The 15,699-nt window shown below is 39.7% G+C and overlaps 1 protein-coding gene across 1 annotated transcript in view; it reads right to left on the minus strand.

Annotated features, from left to right (window-relative positions):
* Window positions 1-6,823: 6,823 nt before the first annotated feature.
* The window catches only part of dachb (dachshund b), a 107,239-nt gene continuing 98,363 nt past the window's right edge, over window positions 6,824-15,699 (minus strand). Inside the window, exons 7-9 of the mRNA XM_017309116.1 lie at window positions 14,953-15,019; window positions 14,751-14,846; window positions 6,824-8,286 (exon numbers count right to left, since the gene is read on the minus strand). Of these exons, the coding sequence (XP_017164605.1) occupies window positions 8,249-8,286; window positions 14,751-14,846; window positions 14,953-15,019 (201 nt within the window). The 3' untranslated portion in view covers window positions 6,824-8,248. The remainder of the gene's footprint in view (window positions 8,287-14,750; window positions 14,847-14,952; window positions 15,020-15,699) is intronic.

The raw sequence follows: 15,699 nt of genomic DNA on the forward strand, positions 1-15,699 counted from the left end.
TACTTCCGTCGCTCTTTTTAAGCGACGCGAAAGCGTTTCTGGAAATGAAATAAAAGTGAATGGAACGACAATTTGCCAACGCGAATCCTCAGTCAGGCTGCAGGAGTTTGGTCTCTTCTGTCCTCCTTCGCTCTCCATCTGTTTTCCACGTCGCTGCGCTCCAACCAGATCTCAAACCAAATTTAAACTCGGGAGATGACCAGCTGCTATCTGCGCGAAGGCTGTCCAAGGTCATCCAGCTAAAACAACACGGCGAATACAGACCGGTTCCCTCCGGATCAATTTTCGCCTCAATCACCCTCCGTCCAGTCATGAAGTTATTTTGATTCCTCTTCCTCCGTTCTCACGTTCTGTCCGTCTCCGTCTCCCTCTGGTCAAGTGTCCGCTCTGCCTGCCAAGCTCCTGAGTCTGTTTCAAGGAAGAAAGAGAGAACGTTTCTAATTTGGTATCAATTTATGTCCAGAGTTGGAGTGTGTGTGTGTGTGTGTGTGTGCGTGTGTGTGTGTGTGCGCATTTCTCTCTTTATTCCCATGATGCCATATGGGCCACACACACACGTCCATCCTCAGGATCGCGGCTCGCAGAAATAGTTGCTTCAATGTTTTGCTGAAAACATGCTTGTTCTTTTGTCCACGTCTGTTTTTGTGTCTGTGATGATCAAAAGTTCTGTGTTTTTCATCATAGTTTAGTTTTATGTCGTCGTGATTCAGTTCAGTTAGTTTGTATTAGTTATTGTTGGCTACATGTTGCTTAGGTTTAGTTGAGTTTTTATTAGTTTTACTTTTTTCATACTTTCTTTCAAAAAGGTCCAAGTACTGTAGGGCTGTAGTGATGCAATAATCTCACTATACGATACGATGCACGATATTCTGCCCACGATACGATGTATATTGCGATATTCAGCAAACAATACAATTCAATGCACTTTTGCGATTTAAAAAAATATATTTTTAGAGGGACAGAGTGATTTTTGTGACATTTTGTGACTGTTATAGAGTTGAACTGAATTAATTTAACTGAAAACTGATTAAAAGCACCAACTACACAATTCCTGGCTCTGGTTGGACACAGACTTAAAGTCGACAGCTGGACAAAATGAATCAAAGAAGTGGTGAGAAAACATGTTTCTTTTAATTGGAACAGTACAAACTGTAGCTTACATGCATCTGTAAAGTAAATAAAGTCACCAAGTACCTGCTCTGAATAGTTTGATACCTTTTTAACCTGGACACTCTAAGCCTGATGACCTAATCACTCTCCCGGCGAAGCAAGCAGTGAGTGAGCAAGGCGACAGATGGATGTTATGATACTGGCTGATGAATATCGATTTTTTTTCTAGGAAAGAAAATATCGATATACATCTCAATATCGATATTATTACACAGCCCTAAAGTACTGTGGTTACGTTTACATCGATAGGGTGATTAATTCTTGGTTATCCAGTTATTGTTGAGCAAACATCGACTCTGGTGTTTAGTCCAAACTTTTCCTGTCGTCATTTACGGATGTGGAGTACGGAGCGCCGTAATTTGCCGACAGCTGACGTGAAATGCTTTGGTGGGAGGAAAGAAAATCTATTTCACATCAGTTCAGAAGGTCGATAAATAGATTCATGAACTCAAACATCTGACGGTTTGTCTAAATTTAGTCAGCTTCGTAAACACATGATAAAGTTCCAGTCGTGGTTTTTCCCCATTAATTTCCATTTTTATTTATTTCAGTTAACAAACATGTCTTCTCAGTTTTTCTTATTTTGTTATTTTTAGTGAACTTTAACAAACTTGTCATGCATCAGATTATTTGATCTTCAAGGGACATTTTACATGAATAAAACGAGAAACATTTACATCTTTAACCCATTTAAAGTTTATGGCTGATATATTTGTGGTGAGAAACTGGAGACTGAGATGGATGAACATTTTAATAATGTTTTAATAACACAGGCTTTTCTAAAATAATTAGAATATCCTCCTAAAATGCCTCTTTCTTTCCAAAAGATCACTTAGGCAAAAAAAAAAAAGTATTATTTGTCGGTCATTTCAGGAAGTGAAATTAATATTTAATCAGATTAGAGCTAAATATGGCTTTCAAGGCTTTCTTTCTTGTAATGTTGATAATTATGTCTTTTCCAAATTATTAAATGTATTTTACTTGACAATCCCGATAATGCTTCAGCTCTCCCGATTGCTGGTGCAGCTTTTCTTCCTTCCACTCAATTTTCTACTAATATGCTTTCATACAGACCTCCATCACAAGATATCACAATTAAAACCACATTTTTAAGCTCAGTTATGGAGTTTTTATCTCCAATCATAAGCACTGAAGTTGTGCGAAGAAGAAAAACCTCAGAGTTGAATCCTTTCTGTGTCTCAGCTGTGTTTGCTTTGCGTCTCCAGCAGGATTCCCTGCTGACGCCTGGTTGAGTTGTTAGTGGATGTTTGGGGCAGGTTTTCTTACGTTTCCTCCTTTTAACACACGCTTTTCTTAACTAACATACCGAGAGCCAGAGTTTCTCGTCTCTTCCTGCTCTGTGTTTTCGCTGTCCATTTGTCCTCGATGGAGATAAACTGCTGTTTACACTTCAGGTCAAGCAGGAAGTCAACCGTGACCGTTTGTATCAGCCTGAAACCACAGAAGAAGAGAGACAGAAAATAAAAAATCAGGATTTGACTAGTTTAGGAGACTCATTCTGACTAATTTGTTTGGTTTGTGCATAATTAATTCAACAATATTTTGATAAACGGTTTTGTGAGCCTCTTTAAAATAAGAAGTTTTTGAGTGTGTGTGTGTGTGTGTGTGTGTGTGGCAGGTGTTTTGCGTCACCACCCTCCATCCATCAAGTCAAATGGGCGAATGACAGGAAGAACAAAAACAAATCCCTCGCTCCAGCAAGAATAAACGTCTGATGTCGTCCACTGACAAGTGTTTATTGTGTGTGTGAAAGGGAGAGAWGAAGCGACACACGTGTGCGAGTTTCACTCTGAATGGATACGATTGTGAATATGTGTGGGAGAAATTGAAAGAGAGGGGGACGAAGCAAACGAGCGCTGAGAGACGAAGAGAAAGAAACGGTGGTGTTTATTCATTTTAACCAGTTCAATAGGCAGAAAACACACACACACACACACACACACACACACACACAGTTCATGTTGTAGGAATACAAACAGCAGGTACAAAATTATCAGCAGTCTGTAAATAAGCGTCAGAATAAATATAAAGGWGGAATTAACGGCTACAAATTGTGGAAACCTCCATTATCCAACTTTAGGAGAACTGAGTGCAAATATTTCTGTTTTAAAATTTAAATTTTTCTTTAATTTACTCATTGATCGTTCTTGAGGGCTGCAGCATGTACAGTGTAGTTTTAAATGTTTTTTTTAAACTGCCATAAAAGTTTTACATGAGACAGGAAACCTGAGAAAAGATCAGTTTCTTCCACTTCCTCCCGACCAAAAGCAACCAATCAGAGCCAGGAGGCGGGTCTTAGCCAGCCCTCAGTTACAACACCCAACAATGATTGATTCAAATCAATAAATGTTCTTYAAGKTTTTATTAACCATTTTTATAGCAATGTTTTAATTTGTTTTACGTTCTACTAGGTTAATGCTGAGTATTTTTAGTATTTTCTTCAGATTTTCTTTCTTTTTTTGTTTATTTTACACACAAGGATTTGATGAAGGACAAAGTTAATCTTTAGATTTTGTCCAACAGATGCTGTTGTCCAAAATCCTTTCTTCTCTGATCCACTGAAAATCACTGAAGAGTTAAACTACAATTACACGCACACACACACACACACGCACACACACACACACACACACACACATACACACACACACACACACTCAGACTCTGGCTGGCAGGTTGGACCCCAGGGTTCAGTTTGGGAAGAAACTCCCTTCCTAATTTTCCTCATAAAGACTCTAATGAAGACTAATGACGGAGAGTGTGTGTGTGTGTGTGTGTGTGTGTGTGTGTGTGTGTGTGTGTGTGTGTATGTGTGTGTGTGTGTACTTGATTATCTAGCCTATTTAGGACCTTCTCTGGAATATTCTCTAACCTTGTAAGGACCGACGGTCCTTATGGGGACCAAAGCCTGGTCCTAACCTAGTGGACCCCCTTTTGTCCGGTTGGTGAGGTTTAGAGATGTTGGTTAAGGTTATACTGSTAATGATTTGGGTTAAGCATAAATGTGGTTACTAAAATAAATGGAGGTGGTTCAAAGTCCTAATATGGACACATTGCATGTTATTGTTTACATCCACAAATTCTGTCCAACAAAACTATTCTATAAAACTATAAAACTGTAGTCGTTCTGCCGGAGCAGAACGTTTCTGCTTTGCGCTACAGCAAAGTGAAAAATAACGCAGATAAATAGCAAATTTAAACACCTGATGATCTGTCAGAGTTGGTGTTTAGTTCGCCTTTTKTATGATTRTTAAACTGAACCGAAACACTTCAAATTCCACAGCACATCTAAATGTTAGGTTTGTCAAAGTCAAGCTAGCATATAGCTAACCTACTTCCCGCTTCCTCACAACTGTTTTTAGTTAAAACTTTTCCTTGACCTTGTTATCTAGTCGTCAGTGTTGACAATTAGTAGCAAAGCACTGCGTCCCTGTTTCTGGTTTTCGCAAGTTGACAGCTAAAACCAAAAGTAGCCATCGTTAGYGAGCAGCGGTTTTACCCKCCARCAGGCGGATGGGGGCAAAGTGTCTATAATTGCCTCCCGTAGATTTATAAAATGAAAAGTAGAAAGTTGGGTGGTCCAAGGCCTCAAACTATTTACGTTTAGTCGTGCTAAAGTTAAAAAAGGCCAACAGGAAGTTGTAAATAATGAACTAGAAAAGGAAATTGTGGATTTTTATCTCATAAATATCTTAAGTGTGGTGCACATTTGTATGATGCACACTTTTGTCATAATTAATTAGAAATATCAATTTTATGAAAGTATTTTCAGATTTAAACTTTCAAGACTGATAGTGAAGTATAATATGAAAGTTAGTGTTTAAAAATGCCTCAATTTGAGTTTTAATTTTTAGATGTTAATGTGAAATGTTTTATTTCTCATCTGTTTTGCACCTTAGAACRTGTTTTGTCAGACTTCACACYTGAAACTAATATTTAAATTRCATTTTAAGCAATAAAATGTATAAAAACATTGTTTTAGTAGCATTTTCTGTCACATATTTCTTTTACTAACTTAAATAGCTGCTACAGATCGTGACTTTTTTTATTCAAATAGTCAACAGAATAATCAATTACTAAAATAATCCAATATCACACTTTATTTTATTAGTTTTGATATAAAGTTTGAAATGTTAAYATCGCCAACTATTTAACCGTTTGTTTAGTAAGCTAATGGCTAAAGAAATATTCACTTCCTGTTTTTTCTAAACCAACTCTTTTCCAAAATATGACTTCAAATCGCTGCTCCTCTTCCTGCCGTCTCTTTTCCTCCATCTTGTTTTGACCCTGGGATCCTTCAATCTCTTTTCCCACACTGTCACCTTTTCATCCTTCCTCGGTGCCTCCTTCTCTTTCTATCCATCGTTCTTCATCTGCGGCTGCTTCCCCTCCGCCGTCCATCGCTCAGTGTTTCTGCCTCCATTAGTGGGAAATGGAAAAAGTGACATCAGCTATTTGGTAAACGGAGAGAGATGGAGAGACAGAAAGAGACAGAAGATGAAAACTCAGGATGGAAAAATGAAAAGCAAAGGTCAAAAGAGTGACAGTGGGGATGATTGTAAAAGAGGGGAAAGGAAAACAGAGGGGGAGAGACATGAAGGAGTGAATAAAAGACAAATATGGAGAGAGAGAGAAAGAGGTAGAGATCCATTAAAGAGAAAGTAAGGGAAAGAGGGAAAGACCTCACCTCATTAAGCTCCTAATGCAGAGTAAACATACAGTCTAAATGGAACATACACCACGTGTGTGTGTGTGTGTGTGTGTGTGTGTGTGTGTGTGTGTGTGTGTAGCCGTCATCGGCAGGTGGAGATCAGGAGTGTGTGAGCATAAACGCCTTAACCTCCCTGACAGACAGACAGACAGTGTTACATCCTGGTCGGAGACGCCGGTGATGCCTTCGCTTACAGAAACGCGCTCGGTGCGTTCAGGGCCATCCGGAGACGGAAGCGCTTTCCGGTGAAGACTGATTATTGTTTACTGACATTAAAAACACTGTGTGGCCTTTAAATTAGATCACGATTATCGAGGGATTATTTGCTTGTAAACATGGCGGTCGGCCTTTGAACTGTCACTGGTTACCATGGCTACCCACAACATTAGCTAACATGTTAGCTGTCACAGCTAGTAAATCGATTAATCACATAATAAAAGGATTGATTTATAGTTTCTCTCTGAATGATAAAAGTCTCCAGTCTGGCGTTTTGGTCTCAACTGACCCTTTTTTGCCAGACAGTTTTGTTTACAGAGACTTTATAATGTATTTAATTTGTCGTTTCTGTTTTCTTTCTTTATTTTGGATATTCCACACGTCTTCCAGTTCCAGTGTTTAAATGTTTGTCGATCTTTGAGACTTTGTTCTTGCATTTTTATGACATTACTATTATATCAGTTGAAAATGTTTTCAAAACAACAATTCATCACAKTAAGTTCTGATTWATCACCGYGACAGGCCTGGTGTTAACACTGTAAAACTCACACACTCTTTGCAAAGTGTGTTTAATCTTCATGGAAAACAAAACCTTGAATTCAAATGAAAATGGCTGCCATTTAGCCTTTTAACTGGACGTTTAATAGTGTTTTATTTACGCTCGCTGACCAGTGTGTGTGTGTAAAACACCACAAGACATTCCAGTTCATTATAATACTGTATATTTGCAGTCATTTCAAACCCAGAGAACAGTGACAGACCGAGATCATCAGAAGAAAAGAAAACAAACAAAATGCTGAATGTTGTTTCTATCTACACAGTATGTCCCTTTAAGCCCAAGCCCCGCCCACCCTGACCGATTCCCCGCCCTCATTCGTCCCACACACACACACACACACACACACACACACACACACGTTTGAAAATCAACAAATGAACAAAACACGCAGTGGAATAAACAAAGCGTCAACACAACAGTCTGCACTCGGAGTAGGTCTGAAAATCTAGGAAATAAAAAGGTTTCTGGTTGTAGATGAGGAGCGCTTGATTTCAACGCCTGCAGAAAATGCAGGTTCATTTGTTTTCTAATCCAAAATCATCGAAAAGAAGTTTGCATGAGGGCAGCTTCAGCGTTCTCCTGTTTTAACCACCAGAAACTGTTTATTTTTCTGCTTTCTGGAATAAAATGTGAAAAACATCGAGGAGCAGATTTTACTGTACCGTGTTTTAAAAATCACTCCATTGTAGTAAAAACGATTTTCTACAGTTTTTGCATCACGTCAGAAACCGATTCCACATTTTTAAGGGGAATAGAAAATAGTTTACACATCRAAAAGCTGCGGCCGACATTTTCAGAGCATCGCCTCCGTCACCGAGGAAACGACGGGATAAAAAACGGAGAGAGGAGGAGAAAACGAGTGAGGAGTCATGCAGAGAAGCAGTTTAATGTGAAGAGAAAAGAAAAAAGGAGCAGAAATGGTTTTATTAGAGGATGAAGAGTTCAAAGTGTAAAATTAGCCGTCAGAAGTTTCCCCATGCGTTCTTATAGTTGTTGTTTTCCTCCAGTTCTTCTTCAGTGTTTTTGTCTCGTAACTTTTTATACTTAAATCCTTTTCCTCTGATTGGCCGATCCAGCAATCAGCCAATGAGGTTGAGTCTTTATATATATTTTTTTTCCCCCCCATAAAACCGGAAGTGAGGACCAATCAGGAAGAGCCTCCTGCAGATTGAGTCGCACGATTGGACCGTTTTCCCCGTCAGTCTGTCCAATCACAGATGAGTCCCTTTATTTTCTTTTCCAAACGYGAGTTGTGTTCGGCCCTGTTCCGTTTTCTCGGGAGCGACGACGCGTCCCGTCAGGTTCTGGGAGGGGAAAAAAAAGTTCTGGAATGAATTCCGAAGAACGGGAATGAGCGCAGGAAGGTCCGTCTAAAAAGAGGAAGCAAAGAGAACCCCAAAACAAGTCCAGTGTGTCTCTTAGTAGTCTCATTGTTTTGTATCCGTGTGGGAAAGGAAACGGAACGTCTGGGGTTTGCGTTCGCCGTGATGTAGTCCAGTGGATGTCGTGGTTGTCGTGGAAACGGGCTGGTGGAGTTTGTACAGGAAGAGGAGGAAGGATTGTTGCTCGGTCTAGAACATCATGGGGGTCTTCAGGAACGCCCGGGACTCTGGAGGAAAACACAAACAACCAGAGGTTTATTATCCACCTGCTTTTATTCCCGTTTTATCCGTCACGTTTTAACAAACACTTCAGAAACTTTCAACTCTACAGGCGATTAACAAGCGGTTTCTCTTTATTCATTCACTCAAGAAARAGTAGAACTACTTCAACATGTTTTTACCCAAGTAAAAGTAAAAAGTAGCCGTCCAAGAAATTAGTTTTTGGTAAAAAATGACAATAATTCATGAAAGTAAGAAAAAATAACAAGAACATTTTCCCCAATTAGTTTCTTTCAGTGAAAATCTTATGAAACTTTAACAAACTGCAGGTGATTGTCTGGTTAAAACATGTTTGTTCTTCATTCAGTGGGTAGAAAATCCAGAAATGTTACTCAGATAAGAGCAGAGATGCAATTACTCCAGTAAAAAGTGAGCTTATTTCTATAAACGTGACTTTTTGTAACTCGCCACATCGATGTGGGACGATAACTTGGCATGGAGTCAGGCTGAGGTAGAAGAAGTAAGACATACCGCCACCTGCAGGTGGGTGTCAGCATCACTTAGACAAAAATGTTTCTGACCATTTTAGCAGGAATGTCGCAATAAACTCACAAGAAAATGTGAGAATCTGTTGATTTTGAGTGAATTTCTGATGTAATTTGGCAGCATGCAGGTACAAAACTGCTTTGATTGGATAAAACTATACCTGAGCACACAACTGTGACCTTAARGGTTTTATTCACCCCTCTGGAGTCCAGAGGGGCCACACAAAAAGCTRTGGTGGGCCAGATTTGGCCCCCGGGCCTCGAGTTTGACCCACGTGATTTAAACGTCGTTATTTTGGTGTCAGACGCTCCTGGAGCTTCAGCCTCAGCCCTAAATGAAGTAAATCCAACGAGTTTCCATCTGCACAGGAACTGGGATCATGATTATTTAAAGAGGAAGTCGTTTCCGTCTTGTTCTCCCTTTATGCCGTATCCGTTTATGATAGAAATCTCATATCCCCAGTTTTGCCAGGGTGGACCCCCTTCTCCCTCCCTCTCTTCTTTCTTTCTCTCATTTCACCTCCGTCGCTCTCCTTCCGCTCCCTGCGGTGCTGTTGCCGCTCCCACCCACACATTAAACACTCGTACATACAACAGAGACGCTCGCACACCTTCCTCTCCCCGCGGTGTCATTGTTTTCTGCGAACGTTGCAAACTGTTTACATTTCTGCATAACAGCAACCATAAACCTGCCCTCCCTCCTTCTCTCCGTCTTTTTTTCCCCCTGCCCTCTGCTGCTTCGACACTCGTCTTTTTTACCTCTTCATGCCTTAAAAGATTTGAGTAAGACTTTCCGCGCTGGAATATAAAACTTTGTTAAATTTTCTCTTTCATCTTGCGCTCACTTCCTCCTTCGTATTCCCAGCCTTCCCTCCTTTTCATCCCTCTCATCTCCTGCCCTTCCCTATTTTTATCACTTCACAATCCACTCAAACCCCCTCCTCTCCTCCTCTTTCATCCCTCTCTTCTACATGCATCCCATCCTCTTGCTCCCTCCTGTCCTCCACCTCTTATTTTTATCCCGCCCCATTCTTCTCTCTGTCCTCTCCTGCCCTCTTTTACGTTTTCTTCCCCTTCAGGCTGCAGGTTTAAAAAAAAAAAAAAAAAAACTGCTCTGAAACTTAGAGTTGCCGTGACGATCCCCTCAGTGCTGACCTTAAAACTGTAATCTGAAACTTTCCTCTGGTTAAAAATACCAACTTCATCACGACTTTTACTGCAGGACGGTCAGGGTTTCGGATAATGGCGCTTTTATTTTTGGAAAACAGCAAAAACTGGGCGCTTAAAAACAWACAAACACCAAAGTGACAAAGATCAAAGTCAACAGCAGCTCAAAATTAACTAGGAAATGACTTCAGTGACTTTTGAACTCTGACGTTAACAACAACAGTAGCTGTGTTTCCGTTGATCATATAAAATTGAAATTACGGAAATAAAGTTGTTTAATGGAAACACAGCAACTTAAAAAAACAAAAAAAACAACAACTATTAGATAAGTTTTAAAGCTCTGAGGATTTTTCAGCTATTTGAAAATTAGTATATTTTAGAAAACTCCAATGGAAATATGGATGTTACTACTGGCGGAAACGACAAAGAAGACAACAGGAAGTGGTAGATGCATGACGGCACTGCATGTTTTTAAATCATCACATTAAGCTTATTCACGTGTGATTTTAATTGCGTTTCGTATTTAATGCCAACGGCGCGGAAATACAGTGTTTTCAACATCAGCGGAATATCGACACATATTTTGTGATATTGTTGCAATAATGTTAAAAACGATGATAAAACCTATTTATTGCATTTTATTTACGCTTTTGTGATAAAAAAAAAAAATTCAGTAATGTCATTAATTGAAATTGAGACAATAATAAATCAAATTTCTTCTCATGAAATATGAAGAATGATGAGTCACAAAAACATTGCATTTCCCTTTTAGAAGGCCAAAAATGTTGAAATCAGTGATATTTGAGGTTCTTCAGAGAACTGAATGTTCAAGATCCACTCAGTTCAAAGAGCCGCTCAAATGACCCAAAGAACAAGACATTTTATCCAGAATATAATTTTATTTTAATCGTTTTGTGGGTGAAATCCACAAGAATCATCTGCATTAAGCCGTTATATGTTCTTACAGAAASGATTATTCTYCTCTCACTCAAGAAYTGAAGGYCGTACAACGTGGGAAGACGATTCTTTGGATTCTTTCACTGAACCCTGTACAGTTTGAGCTGAATGATGTTTTCACATGGCGGAGACAGGAAGGAGCGAAGGAGCGGCGCGATCGTTACAACTTCTCATTCTGAGACTTTATCAGTTTGTTTTTCTGAGTGAAACCAATGTTTACGAAGCTAAATTGGGGCCATAAAGTTTGTTCAAACAAGTTTTAAGTTTTTTTTTTTCTTCTCCAGTTGGCTGATTAACAGACTTTTACTGAACAGCAGTAATCAGAATCAGGTGTGTTAACGCAGGGAAACACTTTGATGGGAAATAGAGCAGAGATCTGCAGGCCTTTAGATTTTTTAACAATAACTTTTAATAAAAACATGGGTAAAAAATAATAAACCAGCTAATATAAAAATAAATACAGGTTTTACTTTCACGGAATAGTTGCAGAATATCACTAAAAGTACCAGCAACATGTTTTTAAATCTACTTTTCTTGTCATTCGGTTAAAAAGTTTATCGTTTTCCATAAAAGTCAACATCCCACGGAAGGAAAATCTATTCATGTTTTATGCTTTTCTTTATTTTACAACCCCAGAAATGTAAATAATGTAGCGGCTGCGTAAGAAAAACACGCATCCTGCAGTAGAAGTTCATCAAAATTATAGGTYGTCTTTTTTCAAAAGGTCAAGACCCAGAAAAGGTTGTGGACCCTGARCTAGAGCATCCGCTGCAGCTAAACTACAGTCATGAGGGTTCGCCACCATCACCACCACTTGCCACAAAAACTCTTTTCTAAAAACGTTTTAAACATCTATTTTAACAGATCAAACACCAAGTGTACAGTCTTAGTGCTACCAAAGAAGCTAACATCTGCGATTTTACTCATTTCCWTTCTTGCGATTCCTATTCATTAGCTTTATTAGYGGTTATTTTCAGCTTCCCAAGCTGCATTTTATTATTATTTTAGAAAAAAATCTATGAATACTGAACCATAAATAGGTTGGAGTCTATAGAAAAAGAGTGAATCGATCATCACAGACTGAAGTTCAGCTCCCTGATGTACCAGACGCCATGTTGCCTTCCTCAACATGGCGTCTGAAATAGCTTCTTATGACTTCTACCTTTAATTTGAAACTCTGTAAGACAGGAAATGGTCAGCTTTGATTCCTCTTCCTTCAGTGACAACTACTGCACTGAAGAGTGTTCTCCTGATGGTGCCAAGTATAACGTGTGGTGTGTTCACTGGCTGGAAAAAGATTGGATTTTTGAATTTCTGACTGAAAGTCAGTAACCGGCTGATTTCTGAGTGYGATTACACTGCAAAAACACRAAACCTTAACAAGTGATTTTGGTCCAGTTTCTACTGCAGATATCTTCAAACACTTGATTAAGACAAAACTAACTTACAACAAACTTCTCATTAAGAAGTTAAATAATTCCTTAATATCAATAATTTTTTTTAAAAAAAATCAGCAAAAACATGGTGAAAACAGATTTTAATTAGTGGAATAATCTTTCAATGGAACTAGAACATTTTCATCAATATTAAGGAATTATTCACTTAAAAACAAGCTCATATTTCTTGTTGAAAATKTACTAAGTGTACCAAGATATTTGCACTAGAATATAGACTAAAGCTACTTGGTAAGAGTTTGTGTTTTTGCAGTGTTCTGGGCGTTTCTATAGTATCCCAGTGTTGCTACCCTCTGAAAACTCAAAACATTTGTAAATATTCTTATATTTTCCCACCACATGTTGGTATTAATATGTAATCAAACGACGGATGAAGATGTAAAACAACTTCCTGTTTATTTCTTCCTCTTATTTTTTTTTACGGTGTTACTATTATAAGGGTTTACTTCTCCTCACATCTGTCACCAAAATTACATTCACCTCCTGCCTGGTGTGTGTGTGTGTGTGTGTGTGTGTGTGTGTGTGTGTGTGTGTGTGTCCTGGTTAAAAATGACGCTGACCTGCCTCGTTAGGAGTCTATCAGCAGGGTGGAGAAAATGTCACCAGGTCTCAGAACAAGGTCGCATTTTTCAGCGCTGTCCCAGGAAATCCTCATTTCTCCTGCAGCTGCTCCTTCCATTTTATTTCTCCTCTTCTTCACTTAAACTTTTTCATTTTTATTTCCATTATTCTTCAGGTCTTTTTTTACATTTCTCTGTTCTCTAAAGAAGCCTGATTTGCTTCTTCCTCCCATTTTYCCCCCTTTCTCCTACTTCTTCTCGTCTTCCTCTTTCTTCTCCAACACGCCCAGGATTCCTCCCTCGTCCATTTTTTCCGTACTCTCTCCCATGTTTCTCGTCTTTTTCACTCCCTTCTTTCTCCTCTTCTCTTTTTGATTGTAATGCGATGTCTTTCTTTGTATTCAGCAGTTTTCTCCTCACTCGTTAATTAAGAGTGTAGAAGGTGAGAGGCAGGGGAGGTGTGTGTGCGTGCGCGCGTGTGTGTGTGTGTGTGTGTGTGAAGCTAAACCACCGTAGGTGCAAAATGCTTTTATGGCAGGAGGGATGAGTGTGTGTTTTCCAGTGTGTGTGTGTGTGTGAGAGAGCAAGGCAGCAAAGGGGTCCTACTGGGCCAATCAACATTAATGAAATCAGGTGTGTGTGTGTGTGTCGGAGTGCTTGGCTTGCAGAAGAGAGGGGGATCTAAAAGGGGTCTAAAGAGGAGTGAGAGCTAATTAGAGCTCCCTGTCTCACAAGTATGCGGATCAAACACACACCTACGGAGTGTGAGTGCGTGTAGAGATGTTATACGCTCGCAGAGTTTCAGGTGAAGGTTTTCAATGTCAGGGAGGACTGAGCACAGCTGGTGGAAAGACGACGACACATGCATACCAACACACACGCATCGCTACTGTACCTGTGAGGGTCCTGCTCGGCTTAACGGGCTTCATAACCCTGTAGTTTAAGCTAAGCTGGAACATTTCTGCCCATCTCTCAACACTCAGAAACAAAATCAATGCCCTGAAAACTGTATAAAAAGCCTCTAAATAGTGATGTTTTATTATTTATACAAAGTTTCTAGGAACTCCAGTGTATTATAAGCCTGGCGGGCCACCAGGCTTTACTTGCCCCCTGCCAGGCTAAGGGCTGTTCATTTAGTTTAAACAGGGTTTTTTATACACCAGTAATAGAAAAGACAGATTAAGCTACGTTGACACATTGAACTGTTAGCCTCACAAGCTATTATTTYCAAATTATGAAGCCGAGCATCTCTGAATTTTTATAACTTTCAATATTTTTACACAAAACACGGCAGACCGCCTTAGTCCTGTTTTTTTTTTTTGGAAAATCCAAAAACCATCTCACTTTTTGAGAAACTTATTTAAAATTTTGCCATTTCCTTCAWCCAATACTTTAAAAAAGCGCATGAAAAACGTCAATGAAAACACAAGTGTGAGACAAAGCAACAGAAAACTACCTTATTTTGAACCTTTTTCCACATCTTCACCATCTGAACGTTACTGCGGTAAACTGTTCTCAACCATTGGACAGACTGACTGATCCACGTCTGGYCCTGGTYCAAAAACTGCTGTAAAAAACACTCATAGGCTAAATAAAATATGTTAAGACGTGTGTGTGTTTCCTAAGGTGCACTTCAAAGGGAGGCCACAACGTCTGTCCAATGTCTCCACTAATCTAAATGGGGCCCCCACACACACATGTGCCCACCATGTGTGTGTAAAGCTCAGCCTTTGAACGTACTTGTGTACAGTATGGTATCTCTTAATGTGTGTGTGTGTGTTGTTTGTACCTTGTACAGCGCCGTTGTCTTGCTGGTTTCCATTAAGTTCAGGTTTGTCCTCGGTTACAGCAGCGTCTGGTATGAAACACAGAGACAAGACAGAGTCTCAGTGGGTCGGCCCATAAAAACCCAACAGCTCCTTGTTACCGGTTMCACACGGAAAACTGAGACACAAAGGATGTTTGTGTTTGGATATCTACGTGTTTCACACCCAGATCAACCCGAATATTAGCAGCAAACATCATCTTCCTGGAGGTTTTATCAGAAATCGTTAGTCGCTGAAAAGTGTTAACACCAACAGCAGTGAGGAATGTGGTARAGGAAAAAATACCAACAGCTGTTTTCATGGAGCGACCCTGAAATCTGTTTGAAACGGTTTGAAATTATTCAAATTCAAAGTTTGTAATTCATATTAATTCAGATTCTCCAAAGAGTTACTTTAGGTCAGAGGTTCCCAAACTGTGGGGCGCGCCCCCTAAGGGGGGGCGCCGTGCCGTYGCAGGGGGGGCGCGGGAAGCCGTCTGGATGGAAAAAAAAACAAAAACAAAACCTGAACGCTGTATGTGCTGGGCTTTTACCTTAGAATGACCAACTCTCTGTTATTCCTATGTCAATTTGATACAGTARGGGCTTCTGCACTAACCATATCYGTGTCCTCTGTCACTTTTATCAGCAGTTAAAACCGTTTTATCTGTTGTTAACATGTGATAACCTGTTTTTCCGAGCCACCTTTAAACGCAMCATGAGYGCTACGACKCTCGCGCTGGGTTTACACCTGTGAAGGAGACCTGCTGCTGCTGTGCAGAGCTACGCAGGYKTGTTAGAATCATGGCAGCAAACCAGCAAATAATGTAAGCTAAAAGATGACTAGCTAATATCAATACCTTAAGCTTAACAAGTAGCCTGTAGGCTATAGATGTTCAGCTACGTACATTCATTTTGCCCCCCCGCCCTCCCC

This window comes from Poecilia reticulata, linkage group LG2 (assembly GCF_000633615.1).
Source record: "Poecilia reticulata strain Guanapo linkage group LG2, Guppy_female_1.0+MT, whole genome shotgun sequence".
Lineage (NCBI taxonomy): Eukaryota > Metazoa > Chordata > Actinopteri > Cyprinodontiformes > Poeciliidae > Poecilia > Poecilia reticulata.